Genomic DNA, 20,000 nt, shown 5'->3' with positions numbered 1-20,000 from the left:
GGGGGCGAAGTTCAGATGGAAGGATAGAATATCAAATGACAAGGAGGAAAAGAGTCCAAGTGAGCAAGATGAACGAAGGTAAAGAGACAAAGTGAACAAGATGAACGACGGAAAGGAGCCCAAGTGAACAAGAAGAACGAAGGAAAATTATCAAAGTGAACAAGAAGAACGAAGGTAAAGAGTCCAAGTGAACAAGATGAACGAAGGAAAATTATCAAAGTGAACAAGAAGAATGAAGGTAAAGAGTCCAAGTGAACAAGATGAACGAAGGTAAAGAGTCCAAGTGAACAAGATGAACGAAGGTAAAGAGACAAAGTGAACAAGATGAACGACGGAAAGGAGTCCAAGTGAACAAGAAGAACGAAGGAAAATTATCAAAGTGAACAAGAACGAAGGAAAAGAATCAAAGTGAACAAGAACGAAGGAAAATGATCAAAGTGAACAAGAAGAACGAAGGTAAAGAGACAAAGTGAACAAGATGAACGAAGGAAAGGAGTCAAAGTGAACAAGTTGTACAAGACAGAATATGGAGAAGAAGGCTAACAAGAAACACTGACCCCGTACAGAAAGGGGTAAAAGCTGAAGCCAAAGAAGAAGTAGTAGTATTGTTATTGTTATTATGTTGACGTTATTATCTTCATTAACAATAACATTCAACATCAGCATCAACGTCATCATCATCACCATCAACATCAATAATAATATTATTATTTCTATTACTATTACAATTACTATCGCTATTGATGTTAATATTAGTATTACTCTTACTGCCAATATTATTACTATTATATATTGTAACACTTTCTTGAAATCACATCTGCGTTTATAAGCTGCGTTTACTAAAAGAATTTCTAAGAGCACTTTCACAAAGTCAATCCTCTTTCACAAAACTCAATGCACTTTCACTTACTCTATTTTTTTCACAAACTCACTACTCTTTCACAATAGTCAATGCTCTTTCAAAAACTCAATACTTTTTCACAAAACTCACAGGTCTTTTATAAACTCACTGCTCTTTCACAGAACTCACTGTTCTTTAACCTACTTAAATAATATATTTTTATGCTCTTTCACAAGCTCAATGCTCTTACGCAAACTCAATGCTCTTACACAAACTTAAAGCTCTTTCGCATACTCAATACTCTTTAGCTAACTCAGTGCTCTCTAAAGCGTTCAATGCTCTTTCACATACTCAATGCTCTTTAGCAACTCAACGCTCTTTCACAAGCTCAATGCTCTTTTAAAAGCTCAAAGCTCTTACACAAACTCAATGCTCTTTAGCAAACGCAGTGCTCTTTTAAAAGCTCCATACTCTTTAGCAAACGTAAAGCTCTTTCACATACTCAATGCTCTTACATATGCTCAATGCTCTTTTACAAACTCAGAGCTCTTACACATGCTCAATGCTCTTTTAAAAGCTCAATGCTCTTACACAAACTCAATGCTCTTTCACAAGCTCAAAGCTTTTACATATGCTCAACGCTCTTTTAAAAGTTCAAAGCTCTTACACAAACTCAATTCTCTTTCACAAGCTCAACGCTCTCTTAAAACCCCAGAGCTCTTTCACAATTTACAATACTCTTTTTTCAACAATATTCAAGAACTTACCAGCCACAGAAGAGTATGGTTTTCCAGCCTATCTCTCCACAAGTATTCCATCACGGAGTCACTGTTCGTACTTTTTTTAATCTTCTAAAACTAAATAACTACACTTTTTCGTTACTCATTTCCTTAGTAACATGACGTGGATGTGCCTCGTAATAAAAAAAAAAAAAAAAAAAAAAAAAACTTTAAGACTTACGACAAGCTCTGGAGAATGTGTGATTTCGTTTTCCATTTCTGTCTCACTAAAACAAAACACAAATTCAAATCAAGTTTCCCGCGCAATGTCGTAGTTCATTCTCAAGTATTAGAAAACAGTAATGATTTTTTTTTTTCACGAAAGATCCATTTCACACGGACACAATCAATGGACTTTCCTGGACAGAGATCTGGCCGGTTGTATGGAGCGAACCCGGTCTTTGCGAAAAGCACGCCCGTCTGCGGCCTGGCACCCCTCCTGGCACAGTGCCACGTTATGTTGAGGGTGAGCACGGGGGAGGGGGGGGCAGTGAGACTTACAACAGCCCCCCTCTCCTCCTCTTCCCCCCTTCTCCCTCTTCCCCCTTCTACCCCTACCTCCTCTTACCCCCTTCCTCCCTACCCCTCCCCTTCCTCCTCTTCCCCCTTCCTCCCTTCTACCCCTTCCTCCTCTTCCCCCCTTTCCTTCTTCCCCCTTCCTCCTCTTACCCCCTACCTCTCTCCTTCCCCCCCTTTCCCCCTCCCCCCCTTCCCCTCTATATGGACTATGATAACGACAGGGTCTTTCGCTCCCCGGCGGCACTCGTAGAAAACGGTAGAATTCATAGCCCGTAAAAAAATATATATTTTCTCCTCCCCATCCAAAACAAAAGAAGAAAGAAAGAAAGGAAATAAAAAGAAAAGGAAAAATATATATACACTTCATCTCAATTATCACTACATCCAACATCACCACCAGCAACAACACTATCAAAAACAACAACAACAACAGCACTCGCCACCATCACATCCACAAAAAAAAAAAAATCTTGTTATATTGATCATTAATCTTCAAGCCTTATCTACGCTTATCGACCGCGCTTTCCTTATCAACCCGCTTAATATGACGTCAAGTAGTAAACACTTTGTCGGTAAGACCATTTTAAGATCAAATTTAAGTAATTTTCGTACTTATTACTTTCTAATTTGTAATGTGGTTCAGAATGCACTGAAACTGTCGTAAAAAGAATGTAAAATCTAAAATTGAATGAACAAAATAATTATATTATGAATCGCAAAACACTATATACGAATATATCAATAACAATAAGAGATATAAATAATAACAATAATAATGACATTATTATTATCATCATTATTATCATTAATGATAATAACAACAATAACATTATCATCACTTTTATCATTATCAATATTATCATTAGCATTATCATCATCATCATCACTACCATCATTATCATTAGCATTATTATTATAATTATCTCCTCATTATCCATTATTTTATTATTATAATAATTTTATCAGCCCCATCATTATCATCAATTCTACTATTATAATCATTATCGTTGTAATCATTGTTATCTTTATTTGCCACCACTATGATATATAAATAGATATCATCACTGTCGTTATCAGAATAATCTTAATACTATCATTACCATTAGTATAGTATAACAATCATCGTTGTCACCATTAATCATCAAGCTAATTATTCTAATCACCGAAATTATGTCCAGTAATCATAAAAATTGGTGCGATATGTACTGGGCGATTTGTCAAATAATGAGAGAGAGAGAGAGAGAGAAAGAGAGAGAGAGAGAGAGAGAGAGAGAGAGAGAGAGAGAGAGAGAGAGAGAGAGAGAGAGAGAGAGAGAGAGAGAGAGAGAGAGAGAGAGAGAGAGAGAGAGCCATAGACAGAGAGAGAGAGAGAGAGAGAGACAAAGACAGAGAGAGATGGAAGAACAGTGCAAGTGGTTGTAGACGCCCAAACATCTTCTATATCTCCAATTGAGACCAGTGCCCCACAAGGCAGAGTCATCGAGTCCTTGCTGTGGAATGCCTATTTCAACGATAGTCCGCAGCTCATACCAAACGCTCAGGCCTATAAAGATGACCGTACTCCATCTTCCACCTGCAATCACCTTGCATCACACCATACCATCTTGGGACTCCTCGTTGCATGGAAAGGAAATGGCAAGTTACCTTCGCCCCTGAGAAGACCCAGGCCATGCTGATAGCGTCAGGCTCCCCTCGCACACACTCCGGTCCTGACGATGAAAGGCCAGACCCCCGCCTTCGACAGCGCCGTCAGCATCCTAGGGGTTCAGATCGACGGCCGCCTCCCCTTCTCGGACCACGCCAGGGGAATGGCAAAGAACGCGGCGAGGAAACTGCTATGCATCTGTCGTGTGGCGCCCCTCCTTGATGCCAAAGGCTGCTACACGCTCTACTACTACTAGGTTCGCTTCCTTATGGAGCAATGCCCCTTGACGTGGTCCTGCTGCCCTCAAGCATACCTGCGACAGCTAGACAGGGTCCAAAATCGAGACCAGAGACTAGTGTCATACCAAACGCTAGCAGGACATCGACAGTTACACTTTCGGTCTCTTGAGCATCGACGAGATGTTGCAGCTCTCGGTGTACTTTACAAAGTACACTGGCAACGCGTCCATCTCACGCCCCAGCGATTTAAACCAAGAGCGGCTTGAACGCGCGACACACGGCACTCTAGCACGAGCGGTCAAGAGCTGCAGATATCCTTCTCCAGGACCGAACTTCATCAACGTTCCTTCCAACCCAAATATACCAGACTCTGGAACACGATGGTTCGGCAAACCTCTCTGCACAACCTGCCCAGTCTGCAAGCCTTCAAAGCTGTTGTACACAGACGGAGGTCCCACGATCCTGGTTTTTACTGAGAGTCTAATTCATAACAAAGAAAGTCTTGAACTTTAAGAAGCACAATGGAGTACAAATAACCTCTTGTCTACAACCTGTATCTATTTATGACAAACTATGAAAGAGAGAGAGGGAAAGGAAGAGAGAGAGAATAATAATGAGTAATATGCACACACACAAACACACACACACACACACACATATATATATATATATATATATATATATATATATATATATATATATATATAGAGAGAGAGAGAGAGAGAGAGAGAGAGAGAGAGAGAGAGAGAGAGAGAGAGAGAGAAAGAAAATAATACTGAGCGAGAGAGGATGAGCGAGAGTATATACGATAATGAGAGAGAAGAGAGAGAGAGAATGCGAGAGTAAATTCGTGTGAGAGAGGAAGAACGAGTGAGTGAATTGGTGAGAGAGAGAGAATGATTCAGTAAATTAGTAGTGAGAGAGAGAGAGAGAATGATTGAGTGAATTAGTGAGAGAGAGAAAGAGTGGATGAACGCGTGTGAGAGTGAGAGTGTGTGTTTGTTATCTCAAAAGCTAGTCATTATCATCCCCTCACTGAAATATCAATAAACTCAAAACACACACACATACACACACATGTATATTCCATATACATAAATACCTTTTTATCTACCTGTCTCCCTTCCTTTTACATAACTACCAACATATTCATGAAGGAACAAAAAACCGAGGAACTCCACTTCCATTTGCCTTGTTAAACCCAAAAATTAAATTATTTTTTCCCAGTATTCTGACATTTGTTAATGTTAAAATAAAAGAAGGGAATTTTTGCTTTACTTCTGGTAATTATAACAACATCGAGTAAATTATGCAAATAATTGTGTATCTAGCTCTGTCTGGTATCTCAAAGTCCACTCTCATTGGCTAAACGTGATGACGTCATTAGCTCCGCCCCTTTATTTGACTGAATCAGTCTATGCGATATAAGGGTTTTGTCAGTGTATTTTCTTTGAAAATTGTTCAATAATGACAATGATAGAAATGTATTCGAAAATGAAACGAAGAACAAAAAGAGAAACAATAAGAACATGTAATAATTTAAATGAATAAAGGCAAAGAGGCGGAGCTTATCTCGGCAGTTGCCAACTAGGATTTTCATCAAGACGGAGTGGAGCTACCCGGTTCAAACTACCTTGTCCTTATGTAATCTATTTTATCTATCTGCCAGTCGACGCTCTTCCAATCATTCATCTGAATATTACCTCGTTTACCCACGTGCATTGCTTCACCAATTACTAAATTAATAGAATTATTTCATGTCTGGTAAATAAATAAGAAGGTCCTTTGCCCTCATAATTACAATAATGTTATTGACATCAATAATAATAACCAATAATAATATGAATACTGCTAATAGTAATTGTGATAATGATAATAATAATAAAAGTATAAAATTAGTAATAATAATAGTATAAAATAGTAATAATAATAATATAAAATGATAATGATAGTATGAAAATAATAATATAAACAATAATAACAATACTACCAATAACAATAATAATAATAATAATAGCAATAACAACAATAACAATGACGATAATAACACCACCACCACCACCAAAAACAACAACAAATACACAAATACCCAAATAAATCAACAAAAAGGTCCATGATCTGTCAAGCCATGACACAATGGACGTCCCAATAGCCCTGTCAAGGCGATGCCCCGTCACCACATGACACGAAGCCGATGTCTCCCTTTGTCACGTCCTTGCCACTCGTTACGACTTTCCGATACTGCCTTTGAGGGTAGTTATGGCGACGGCGTAAACAGGGCTGTTTATTTACATGCGGGTGTGTTTGAGTGTGGGCGTGGGTGGGCGTGAGGGCGAAGGGGGTAGTGTAGAGTGTGGGTGGGTAGGGTGTGTGTGTGGAGGAGGGTGTAGTGTAGTGTAGTGTAGTGTAGTGTAGTGTGTGTATGTGTGTATGTGTGTGTGTGTGCGTGTGCGTGTGCGTGTGCGTGTGCGTGTGCGCGTGCGTGTGCGTATGCGCGTGCGCGTGCGTGTGCGGGTGCGCGTCCGTGTGCGGGTGCGCGTCCGTGCGCGTGTCTGCAATCTTGCATAAGCGTATGTATTTCTGTCTGCATATCTATCTATCTATCCGTTAGTTTTTTTTTTTTTTTTTTTTTTGCGTCGGAATCGATGTATTAATTTGTGCGCTTAAATATCCGTCAACACGAAGACCAGTAATCATAAACCCAGACAACTACACAATGCCAGTGACGCTAACAGAGAATCTTGCGTTCGCTACATCGACTAGATTACTTCGTGGCGTTCGGTAATGACCTTATTCCGGATGCATTCCAAAAGGGACGAAGAGAGAGAAAGAGAGAAAGACAGAGAGAATGGGGGGGAGAGGAGGAGAGGGGGAGAGGGAGGGGGGAGGGAGGGGGAAGGGAGGGAGAGGGAGAGAGACAGGTGACAGGTGACAGAGAGAAAGAGAAAGAGAAAGAGAAAGAGAGAGAGAGAGAGAGAGAGAGAGAGAGAGAGAGAGAGAGAGACAGGCGGAGAGAGAGAGAGAGAGAGAGAGAGAGAGAGAGAGAATGTGAGAGAGAGAGAGAGAGAGAAAGAGGGAGAGAGGGAACAGAGAGAACATTAAAAGTGCGAAAATCAAAAAAAATAATAAACAAACAAATAAATAAATAAACAAATAAAAATATAGAAAAAATAAAGAAAAGAAAAAAACACAAAAAATAAATAGAACAACAAAAACGAACATATAAACAAAACCGAAATTAAACATACGAACACACGACCTAACTACCCCATCTATATAATTACCAATCTAAAACCTACACTTGAAACAGATAAGGTAAGTGAAGCAATCTAAGATAAAGATAATTCCGATAAAGACAATAAAAGCAATTAAATGTTCCACAATTCATCCATTAGGAAATAAAACGTTATTAAGGGAATGTTATATGATCTACGGTGAAAATAACAACTTCCATTCAAATTAGTTAATACAGAGAATGAACTCGATCCAATGTTACTTAATATACGATGCTCATAATTATATTTATTTATTCAATTAATTATAAGAATCATTGAATAATTTTTGGTAAACTACGTAGATTCATTTACGTAAACTACGGTGAGGATAATTCTTGAGAGGGAGGGAGGGAGAGAGGGAGAGGGAGAGGGAGAGGGAGAGGGAGAGGGAGAGGGAGAGGGAGAGGGAAAGGGGAGAGAGAGAGAGGGGGGAGAGAGGGAGAGAGAGAGAGAGAGAGAGAGAGAGGGAGAGAGAGAGAGAGAGAGAGAGAGAGAGAGAGAGAGAGAGAGAGAGAGAGAGAGAGAGAGAGAGAGAGAGAGAGAGAGAGAGAGAGAGAGAGAGAGAGAGAGAGAGAGAGAGAGAGAGAGAGAGAGAGAGAGAGAGAGAGAGAGAGAGAGAGAGAGAGAGAGAGAGAGAGAGAGAGAGAGAGGAGAGGGAGAGGGAGGAGAGAGAGAGAGAGAGAGAGAGAGAGAGAGAGAGAGAGAGAGAGAGAGAGAGAGAGAGAGAGAGAGAGAGAGAGACAGACAGACAGACAGACAGACAGACAGACAGACAGACTGACAGACAGACAGAGAGGAGAGAAAGAGAGAGAAAAAAAGAAAGAAAAGAAGGAGAAAGAGAAAGAGAGAAAAAACAAACAAAGAAAAAACGCGAGAAAAAAAAGTGAAAGAAAGAAAAAAAAAGGCATTTAATTGTTCCTGGAGGCCCTTCCTTATACCTTATTCATGTATTCACGGTGCCACGAATGAGGGGAATGAAGTGGGAGGGAGGGGCACGTGGGAGGAGCTTTATGAGGGGAATGAGGCAAACTGGTGAGGAAGAGAGGTTTTAGAGAGAAAATAATCCGTGAGGAGGAGAATACAAGAGAGAATAAGCGGTTTATGAGGAGAATGAGGCAAACTGGTGAGGGAAAAAGGTTTTAGAGAGAAAATAATTCATGAGGAGGAGAATAGATGAGAGGATAAGCGAATTATTAGGGAAATGGGGCAAATTGATATTTCTCAGCTTGCCTCATTTTCCTCATTAGGAGTTATGAGCAGAATGAGGTAACATGAGAAATAAATTACTCACATGAGGGAATAAAAGCATTTCTATGAGTCGAGACGATGGGCATGTTTGTAAAGAAAAAAAAGAAAGAAAGGAAAGAAAAGAAAAGAAAAGGAAAAAGAAAAAGAAAGAAAGAAAGAAGAAGAAAGAAAGAAAGAAAGAAAAAAAAAAAAAAATATATATATATATATATATATATATATATATATATATATATATATATATATATATATATATATATATATATATAATGAGCACTTTTTTAATGAGGAAAATTTCGACTGTGATATTTATTTATGAGGAAAAAATCACCAAAAGGAAAAGGATCCATTTCATGAGAGGAAGGCAATGAGAAGACGAGAGAGAAAATAAAGTTATTTTCCAAACATAAATAAACACATACATAAGAATATGAAAACGTTTAAATAAACAAAACTAATTAATATATAAACAAACAAAAAAATAATAGACAAACAAGCAAATTAATAAATAGACAAACAAACAAATTAATTTAAAAAATAAAAAACAAACAAATTAATTAATAAACAAACAAATAATCAAAGAAACAAACAAACAAACAAACAAACAAATACACGTATAATCTATAAAAAAAATAAGTAAAAAAAAAGTAAAAAACGACATTACGACCAAGTAGTAATTAATTCATGATGGCGAGGATCCAGTCCCCTTTACTCGTAAACATCAATTGTGAAAATATTGAAAGGGAAATGGAGAGTAGAAGGAAGGAGAGAGAGAAGGGAAGGAAGAAGAGGAGGAGGGAGAGGGAAGGAAGGGAGGGAGGGAGAGCGGGAAAGGAAGAGGGAGAGGGAGAGGGAGAGGGAGAGGGAGAGGGAGAGGGAGAGGGAGAGGGAGAGAAAGAGAGAGAGAGAGAGAGAGAGAGAGAGAGAGAGAGACAGACAGACAGACAGACAGACAGACACACACACACACACACACACACACACACAGACAGACAGACAGACAGACAGGCAGACAGACAGACAGACAGACAGACACACACACACACACACACACACACAGACAGACAGACAGACAGAGACAGAGACAGAGAGAGACAGACAGACAGAGACAGAGACAAAAAGAGAAAGAAAGCAGAGACAGACAGAGAGACAAATAAACCAACCAACCAAACAAAACAAAAAAACAGAGACAGATAAAAACAAAGAAACAAACTAACAGAAAAAAGAAAAGAATTGCGTAGGAAGAAACGGACCCTTCAATATACTGTCACCAAAAGCTTTGAAAAGCATAACAAATGAAAACTTCGATTTCTTAGCACGGAAAAGAAGAGAATGGGAGGAGAGGGAGAGAGAGAGAGAGAGAGAGAGAGAATGGTGAGAACATGGTCAAAGAAAAGGTGGAGGAGGGAGGAGGAGGAGGGGGAGAGGGAGGGAGGAGGAGAGAGGGAGGAACGCGGAAGTAGGTAGGAGGAAGGAGGGAGGAGGGGAAGAAGAGAGAAGAGAGAGAAGAGAGGAGGGAGGATTAGGAGAAGAAGGAGGAGGAGGAGGAGGAAGGAGAAGGAGGAAGAAGGAGAAGGAGGAGGAAGGAGAAATTATGAAGGTGGGAGGAGAAGGAGGAGGAAGAAAAGAAAGAAAGAAGGAGGGAAGAGGTGAAAGAAGAGAGAAGGGAAGAAGGGAGGAGGAGGGGTAGAAAAGAGATGAAAGAGGAAGACGGAAAATGGAGAATGTAGGAAGGAGGAAGAAAGACGGAAGGAGGGAGGAAGGATTAGGGTCAATAAAATGGCTCACACAAAAAAGTGGGGAGAGGGTAACGCCGACTGAATAGGAGGAGAGCGGAAGATGAATCAAAAGGCAAAATAGGAAATGAAGGCAGTGAGGAAGAAAGGAGAGACAAAGAGAAACAGGGAAAAAAAAGAAACGAAAGAAAAGAAAATCACAAGAAAGAAAAAAAAAAAAAAAGAGAAAAGGAAGAGAGAGAGAGAGAGAGAGAGAGAGAGAGAGAGAGAGAGAGAGAGAGAGAGAGAGAGAGAGAGAGAGAGAGAGAGAGAGAGAGAGAGAGAGAGAGAGAGAGCGAAACAGAAAGCGCGACAGAAAGAAAAAAATGAAGAAAGAAAGAGAAAACGAGAGAGAGAGAAACCGACCAAAAACGAGAACAGAGTAGAGGGAGCGAGTGACTTACCCATAGACAACCCCGCCCCCTTTCTCCCCCCCCCCCCCCCCCCGACCCCCCCCCTATTCTCTCTACGCCCTCAATGCGACAATGGAAACCCTCGCTTTTTATGGCAAGGCGTTGAGTTGACATGATACAATATATGGCAATATACTGAAAAGGAGGACAGGGAGGGGGGTGAGACGGGGAGGGAGAAGGGGAGGGGGGTGGGAAGGGAGGGAGGGAGGGAGGGAGGGAGAAGGGGAGTGGGAGAGGGAGAGGGACGGGGAGGGAGAGGGAGGGAGGGATAAGGGGATTGGGAGAGGTAGAGGGAGGGAGGGAGAAGGGAAGTGGGAGAGAGAGAGGGAGAGGGAGGAAGGGAGAAGGGGAAGGGGCGATAGAGGGGGAGAGAGAGGAAGGAAGAAGGGGAGGACGGTGCAGGAGAGGGAGAGAAAGAGCGAGGGGGAGAGGAAGAGGGACAGTGACAATGCCAGGGACAAGAAGGAGAGGGAGGGAGAAAGGGAAAGGGAGTGGCACGGAGTGATGGGAGGGAGGGAGGGAGGGAGGGAGGAGAGAGAGAGGGAGGGAGGGAGGGAGGGAGGGAGGAGAGAGGGAGGGAGGGATGGAGATAGAGAGAGAGAGAGAGAGAGAGAGAGCTCTTCTCAATGTTCTTTAGGACTGCTTCGGCTGTTACGAAGGGAAGACGCAAGAATATGTTTTTAACCAATAATGATGATTATAATAATAATAATGATAATAATAATAATAATAATAATAATATCAATAATAACAATAATAATAATAATAATAATAATAATAACAATAATAATAATAATAATAATAACAATAACAATAACAACAACAACAACAACAACAACAATAACGAGGAGGAGTAGGAGGAAGAAGAAAAATTACGAGAAGAATTAGAAGAAAAAGAAGAAGAAGGAAAAGAAGAACAAGAACAAGACCAAGAACAAGAACAAGGACAAGAACAAAGAGAAGAACAACAACAAACCACAACAAAGAATAAACCAACCCACCCAATAACCTTCTCCATAATTAACTCACCTTCCAAGAAATGAAAGCCCAAAATCCTTTCCCTCCAGTCAAAAAAAAAAAAAAAAAAAAAAAAAAAACGCAGTTCTTGTAAAATATTAAAAAATCCTTTACATCTTTTACACCGCCATTTGTTACTGAAGAAAGAAAATGAGAAAGAGAAAGAGAAAGAGAGAGAGAGAGAGAGCGAGAGAGAGAGAGAGAGAGAGGGGAGAGAGAGGGGAGAGGGAGAGGGAGAGGGAGAGGGAGAGGGAGAGGGAGAGGGAGAGGGAGAGGGAGAGGGAGAGTGAGAGAGAAAAAGAGAGAGAGAGAGAGATTTGTTACTGAAGAAAAAATGTGATAGTGAGAGATGAGAGAGAGAGAGAGAGAGAGAGAGAGAGAGAGAGAGAGAGAGAGAGAGAGAGAGAGAGAGAGAGAGAGAGAGAGAGAGAGAGAGAGAGAGAGAGAGAGAGAGAGAGAGAGAGAGAGAGAGAGAGAGAGAGAGAGAGAGAGAGAGAGAGAGAGAGAGAGAATTTGTTACTGAAGAAAATGAGAGAGAGAGAGAGAGAGAGAGAGAGAGAGAGAGAGAGAGAGAGAGAGAGAGAGAGAGAGAGAGAGAGAGAGAGAGAGAGAGAGAGAGAGAGAGAGAGAGAGAGAGAGAAATGCAAAGGGCGGAGGCGACAGAGGATTTCGATACATTTATTATACATCTTCGTGTATGCTTTATTCATTATCGATCTATTTATTCAAGGTAAACTAAAAGGAGGAAGGAAGGGAGGAAGGGAGGAAGGGAAGAAAGTGGGGAAGGGAGAAGGGGGGAAAGTTGGGAGGGGGAGAGAGGGGGATAGGGGGAAAGTAGGGAGGGAGAGAGGGAGGAAAGTGGGAAGAGGGGACGGGGGAGGAGAGAGGGGGAAAGTGGGGAGAGAGGAAGAGTGGGAAGTGGGGAAGGGGGAGATAGGGGAAAAGTGGGAAGAAGGGAAGAGGGGAAAGTGGGAAGAAAGTAAGGGAGGAGAGGGGAAAAGTAGGAAGAAGGGAGAAGGGGAAGAGATTATCAGCGGACAGGAGGAATGGAAGGGAGGAAGGGAGAGGGAGGGGATCACGACCAAATAGGAGAAAGAGGGGGGGGAGGAAGAGGAACATGACTAGTAGGGGGGGGGGGTAGGAAGGACAAACACCGGCTAGTGTGACCCTCTATACTGTTCTTGGACAACACGTGAACAAGAAAGGAAGAAGAGAAAGAGAATGTGAAAAGAAGGAGACTGGGAGGGAATGTCAGGCCGAGAGAGATTGAGAGAGAGAGAGAGAGAGAGAGAGAGAGAGAGAGAGAGAGAGAGAGAGAGAGAGAGAGAGAGAGAGAGAGAGAGAGAGAGAGAGAGAGAGAGAGAGAGAGAGAGAGAGAGAAGAGAGAGAGAGAGAGAGAGAGAGAGAGAGAGAGAGAGAGAGAGAGAGAGAGAGAGAGAGAGAGAGAGAGAGAGAGAGAGAGAGAGAGAGAGAGAGAGAGAGAGAGAGAGAGAGAGAGAGAGAGAGAGAAGAGAGAGAGAGAGAGAGAGAGAGAGAGCTCTTCGGCTGCTACGAAGGGAAGACGCAGGAATGTGTTCTTAACCAATAATATTAATAATAATAATAATAATAATGAGAGAGAGAGAGAGAGAAAGAAAGAGAGAGAGAGAGAGAGAACAAACGACGCAATCAAAAGGAAACAACGATAACCCTAAAACAAAACAAAAAAACACATCAATCAACAATTACACACCTAAAAAAAAAAAAAAAAAAACTACTGACCTCACTAAAAACACGAGAAAAGCCACTGACCTGATGTAGCGTCCTTGATATGAGGTCATACGAGGTCACCCCGCGGCCATTTTCCTGTCTTGTCAGAATCTCCGACACTTCCGGATATAGACTGTTGAGGGACCTGTCAGAAGAATGAAAAAAATGAAATAATTAATGATACAAAAGTCTTGAAATGAGTAAATAATGATACAGATTTTTGAAAAATGATTAATGATACGGAAAAAATTAAACAATTAGCATTACGGAAACCTTAAAATGAGTAAATAATGATAACGATTTTTAAAAAATGATTAATGATAGGGAAAAATTAAATAATCAATGTTACGGAATTCTTTAAAATGAGTAAATAATGATACAGATTTTTTTTTTAATGATTAATGATAAGGAATTCTTAAAGTGATTAAATAATGATACGCATTTTTCAAAACCGATTACTGATGTGAATTTAAAAATATAAATTAATGGTATGGAACTTTCCAGATGATTAATGGCAGAATTTATTGATGATTCATGTTTTATCTATTTTTATTTATTTATTTATTCTTTCATTTTTTATTTTTTCGATGATTCATGTTTTTTTAAGGAACGATAATTTTCTATGATATCGATGGATATTGTATTGTTTGATAAGGAGTCAGACAAACAAAATTACGACCTTTATCTTTATTAACATTTAATCTAACAGGAAATATTCACTAAATTCATTAAATCGGTATTTCAGAATAGTCAGAAAAATAAATAAATAGAATAATAATAATAATAATAATAATAATAATAATAATAATAATAATAATAATATATATATATATATATATATATATATATATATATATATATATATATATATATATACGACCTTTATCTTAATTCACATTTAATCAAACAGGAAATATTAACTTAATTCATTAAATCGGTATTTGAGAAAACATCTGATTTCAAGAACAACGAAGGAAATATACTCAACAAAAGATTAAATAAGATAAGAATGTTGAGGGATTTTTTTATAATGATTAACGATAGGAAATTATTCAATTATTCGATATATCAGTATTACATAATACATTTCTTTTTCAAGAACAATGATGGAAGGAATATAATCAATTATCAAATTATTATTAAATTAAATATTATTAAATCATTAAATTAAATATTATCAACAATTTCAAATACAAACGCTTGCTCATGGCCGATGGTGAAATGCTGAGTCATTATTCAGAATCCAATCAGGAAGTATACTGATAAGATTAATTTCAAATCCATTTGTAACGAAGCGAAAGTAAATTGTGGAATAATGAACACTAAACCCCATTCCAAAAATAATTAACAATTTTCTTAATTGGACTCTTTCCCATTGAAATTATAGAACGAATTATTTAGACTGATAGAACAAAAACACATGAGAACTTTTAACCACTGAATTTAAAAGGCATAATACAATTAATAAATATCATTTTATCGGCCGGTTTGTTAAATTTGTGCGAGGACATACATATATACAGAAATAAATGTATATCTGACTATACATCTGATAGATATACATTTATCTATCTATTTGCCCGGTTGATATGCATGTCTAGGCTCATAAATACGTATTTATCTTATTATTTATGCATGTCAAGTATACGAATATTCTTTGGGTCGGGCCGTATATCTGGACTTGTTTATTAATCAAGTTAATAAACACCTGTTACGTTTCAACTTTCTGCAAACGATATATAATTACTGTCAATAAATTTCAACTTTGTCAGAAACGAAAGAGAAACCTATTTAAGGTGTTATGAATATATAATGAATATAATAGATTGTTATTTTCAATGATTGAAGAGTATTTGGTCATTGAACATTTTAGAATTTTTAGAGATGTATTTTGAATTTGATGATGATGATGGTGATGATGATGATGATGATGATGATGATGATGATAATGATGATGATGATGATGATGATGATGATGATGATGATGGTGATGATGATGATGATGAGGAGGAGGAGGAGGAGGATGGTGATGATGATGATGATTATGATAGTGATGAAGATGAAGATCATACAGTAATGATAACAGAGTCGATATCATCATGACCATCTCTACTTTTAAGTCATCATACTACCTAACTTTGTCCTCTATTCCTTGTTCTACCACCATGAATAATATAAACTTTCAACCATGAGAAATGGCTCTGATATATCACCGCGTTACGCATACACCCTGATGTATATATCCGTTATGGAATATTAAATCGAGTTTGACTCACGGTTGAAACATGGCGTGGCATTCGCGTAGAGTTTTTTTTTTTTTTTTTTTTTTTTTTTTTTTTTTTGGTGGGGGGGTTGGAGTCACCTCGTATGAATAAAAAAAAAACATATTAAATTTAAGATGAAGAGGTGTCATTACTCTACATTATCCTTATAAAAAAAAAAGTTGACCTGAAAACCTCTTATACACTACAAAATTTCTAAAAAAAAAAAAAAAAAAAAAAAAAAGTCAGAAGATTGATTTATTACGATGAATTATATATTTAAATCTGTAAATATGAGGTTCATTTTCCCTAACGTAAAATCTATACTTATTATGAGTTACAAAAAAAAAGAAGCTGTTCATAGGAAGTATGACAAAGGCTTCTTCACCGAGGTAGAATGTTGACTACATTATTCTCACACAATGACTGCATTTTTCTTCCTCAACTACTAATTCTACTATCAAGAAAACTAAACTGCGGTTACTACCATTTCAACAACAATAGGTACTAATACTTTTGCTACATCACTACTACTACTTTTACTACATCACAATTACTACTTTTACTACATCACTACTACTACTTTTACTACTACGACTACTACAGTAACTACTACGCCTATTAGCATCATTCCTTCTATAATTACTAAAACTACAACAATAACTAATACTAATACTACTGCAACAACAACTACAACTGCTTCTACTGCTACTCTTACAACTAATAATATCCTACTCCTACTACTGCTACTATTGTTACTGCTACTAATACAACTACAAAACTACCACTACAATTAACTTTAATTAGTACTTCCGATACCTTTAACAAACTCGTGTACTTTCTTTTTTGACAATGCGTGAAGTACAAAATCTTTTTTATTCCTTGTCATAAAATTATTCGTTATATCACGTGCTTGTATTTATAGCATTTGTTCTCTTTTCACTTATACGATTATCTTATTACCCATAATCCTTTTAGCTCGTTACGAACTGCAATAAACTCTAATGAGCCAATATAGAACAGGAAACTACCTACCACTTACCACTTATTATCTACCACTTGGTACCTGGCACTTACTCCCTATCGCTAACCATCTTACCGCTGCCGCTTACCGCCTACCACTAACCAACTGTCACTTACCATCTAAAGTACCACTAACCACCTACCACTTATAATCACTCACCTACCAACTACCAACCACTTAGTACCCAACACTTCCCTCCAACTACTAACTGCCTACCACTTATCACCTACCACTAACCACCTAGTCATCGCCAACCACTTAGTACCTAACACTTTATTACCTCCCACCTACCAACTGCCACTTACCACCTTCCAACTACCACGTACCACCTAAAACCAACCACTTACCGCCTACCACTTACCTTCTTCCAGTTACCACTTACCACCTAAAACCAACCACTTACCACCTACCAACTACCACTTCCCATCTTCCAGTTACCACTTACCACCTACCAACTACCACTTCCCATCTTCCAGTTACCACTTACCACCTAAAACCAACCACTTACCAACTACCACTTCCCATCTTCCAGTTACCACTTATCACCAAACACTTACCACTTATCCCCCTTCAGCGGCACCACTTGTATTCCATACCTTTTAGATGGACACTAATAGCGTCTTCCACAAACAAACTGACAACTTCAAGTATATAATCATAGAAGAGAAAGTACATAATAATTGTTTCATCAATACGTGAAAATCAAACAACAAACACATCACAATTATCTTGATTGAATAGATAAATAGATAAAGAGCGTGGGTTAACCTTCTCTAAAGATAAGTTACCTTTTGATTTTCTTTATCTATAAATACGATATAAACGATTATGATAATATGATCACGATTACGTTGCAAAACAAAACGAACGAAAGTGTAAATAAACCGAAAACCTTCGATAATCATATAGTGTAAACATAAATAAATTAATTAACCATAAATCGTAAAAAAATTAAATAGGTATTTCCCTAAGAAAAAAAATCTATTTTAACAGAAAAAAAAAATCAAAAAAGGTATTTCGCTTTAAATAAATCAAAAGCCCTTGTGTACCAAACCTCATTTCCAGCTGTTCAGAAATTCAAATAATTAATTCAGAGCCTCAACTGGGACACGTGACTGCGCCGCAACCCTGATTTACGGCCGGTTTGTTAAAATTGTGCCAGGCCCGACCTAATGAATTTTAATGAACACAAACATAGAAATAAAGGCATCTGTCCATATATCTAATAGATATACATTTAACGGACGCAGAAATAAGGGCATATCTGTCCATATATCTAATAGATATACATTTAACGGACGCAGAAATAAGGGCATATCTCTCCATATATCTGACAGATATACATTTAACAGACGCAGAAATAAGGGCATATCTGTCCATATATTTGATAGATATACATTTAACAGACGCAGAAATAAAAGCATATCTGTCCATATATCTGATAGATATACATTTAACAGACGCAGATATAAGGGCATATCTGTCCATATATCTGATAGATATACATTTAACAGACGCAGAAATAAGGGCATATCTGTCCATATATTTGATAGATATACATTTAACAGACGCAGAAATAAAAGCATATCTGTCCATATATCTGATAGATATACATTTAACAGACGCAGAAATAAAGGCATATCTGTCCATATATCTAATAGATATACATTTAACAGACGGAGAAATAAGGGCATATCTGTCCATATATCTGATAGATATACGTTTAACAGACGGAGAAATAAGGGCATATCTGTCCATATATCTAATAGATATACATTTAACAGACGGAGAAATAAGGGCATATCTGTCCATATATCTAATAGATATACATTTAACAGACGCAGAAATAAAGGCATATCTGTCCATATATCTGGTAGATAAACATTTAACGGACGGAGAAATAAAGGCATATCTGTCCATATATCTAATAGATATACATTTAACAGACGCAGAAATATGGGCATATCTGTCCATATAACTGGTAGATATACATTTAACAGACGCAGAAATAAAGGCATATCTGTCCATATAACTGATAGATATATATTTAACAGACGCAGAAATAAGGGCATATCTGTCCATATATCTGATAGATATACAATGAACAGACGCAGAAATAAAGGCATATCTGTCCATATATCTGATGGATATACATTTAACAGACGCAGATATATGGGCATATCTGTCCATATATCTGATAGATATACATTTAACAGACGCAGAAATATAGGCATAACTGTCTATACATCTGATAGATATACATTTAACAGACGGAGAAATAAAGGCATATCTGTCCATATATCTGACAGATATACATCTAACTATCTATTTGCCCGGTTGATATGCATGTCTAGCCTGATAAATACGCATCTATTTCCTTATTTATGCATGTCAAGTATACGAATATTCTCTGGGTCAGGCCTCGCGCAATCCTAACAAACCGGCAATTAGGCAGTAACATTATCCGGTTCCTCCTTTCGTACTAGATTTGGCTCTTCATCAAGAACAAATGGAGTGAACTTTGTTACGCTGACTGGGTGCATACGATATATTCTCTTTGCAAATGTGATATAGATATAGATATACATACATACATACATATATATATAAATATATGTATGTGTATATATATATATATATATATATATATATATATATATATATATATATATATATATCTGTAATATATATGATATATATAATACATTCGTATGAAGTATATACATAAGCTCATAACATGTATGTACATACATACATGCATACGCACAGACACATATACATATATATATATATACATACATACATATATATACATACATACATACATGCATACATACAAATATATATATATATATATATATACATATATATATATATATATATATATATATATATATATACTTATATACATATGCAAATATCTATACTTACAACTGCATCCAACTAAAGCCATGTATTCATTTATTTATCTATCCGTCTATCTTTTTGTCTATTTATCTATCTATCTACTTATATATCTATCTACCTGTATTTATATACATACATATTTATATGTAAATATATACATATATATATACCTATACATATAACAGACATATGTGTATAATATATATTTATGTATATATATACATATATATATAGACATATATATAGATATAAATTATATATATACTCGTTGTGTGTGTGTCTATATATATATATATATATATATATAT

At 37.6% G+C, this 20,000-nt stretch overlaps 1 protein-coding gene across 4 annotated transcripts in view; it reads right to left on the bottom strand.

Moving 5' to 3' along the window:
• The window catches only part of LOC113816457 (transient receptor potential cation channel subfamily A member 1 homolog), an 89,524-nt gene that overhangs the window by 33,646 nt on the left and 35,878 nt on the right, over positions 1-20,000 (bottom strand). For all 4 annotated transcript variants that reach the window (XM_070116279.1, XM_070116278.1, XM_070116277.1 and 1 more), the window contains exon 3: positions 13,543-13,645. In XM_070116279.1, the coding sequence (XP_069972380.1) occupies positions 13,543-13,645 (103 nt within the window). The remainder of the gene's footprint in view (positions 1-13,542; positions 13,646-20,000) is intronic.

The sequence above is a fragment of the Penaeus vannamei genome, chromosome 38 (genome assembly GCF_042767895.1).
Source record: "Penaeus vannamei isolate JL-2024 chromosome 38, ASM4276789v1, whole genome shotgun sequence".
NCBI classification, from domain to species: Eukaryota; Metazoa; Arthropoda; class Malacostraca; order Decapoda; family Penaeidae; genus Penaeus; species Penaeus vannamei.
This window is presented reverse-complemented; position numbering and strand designations above follow the sequence as displayed.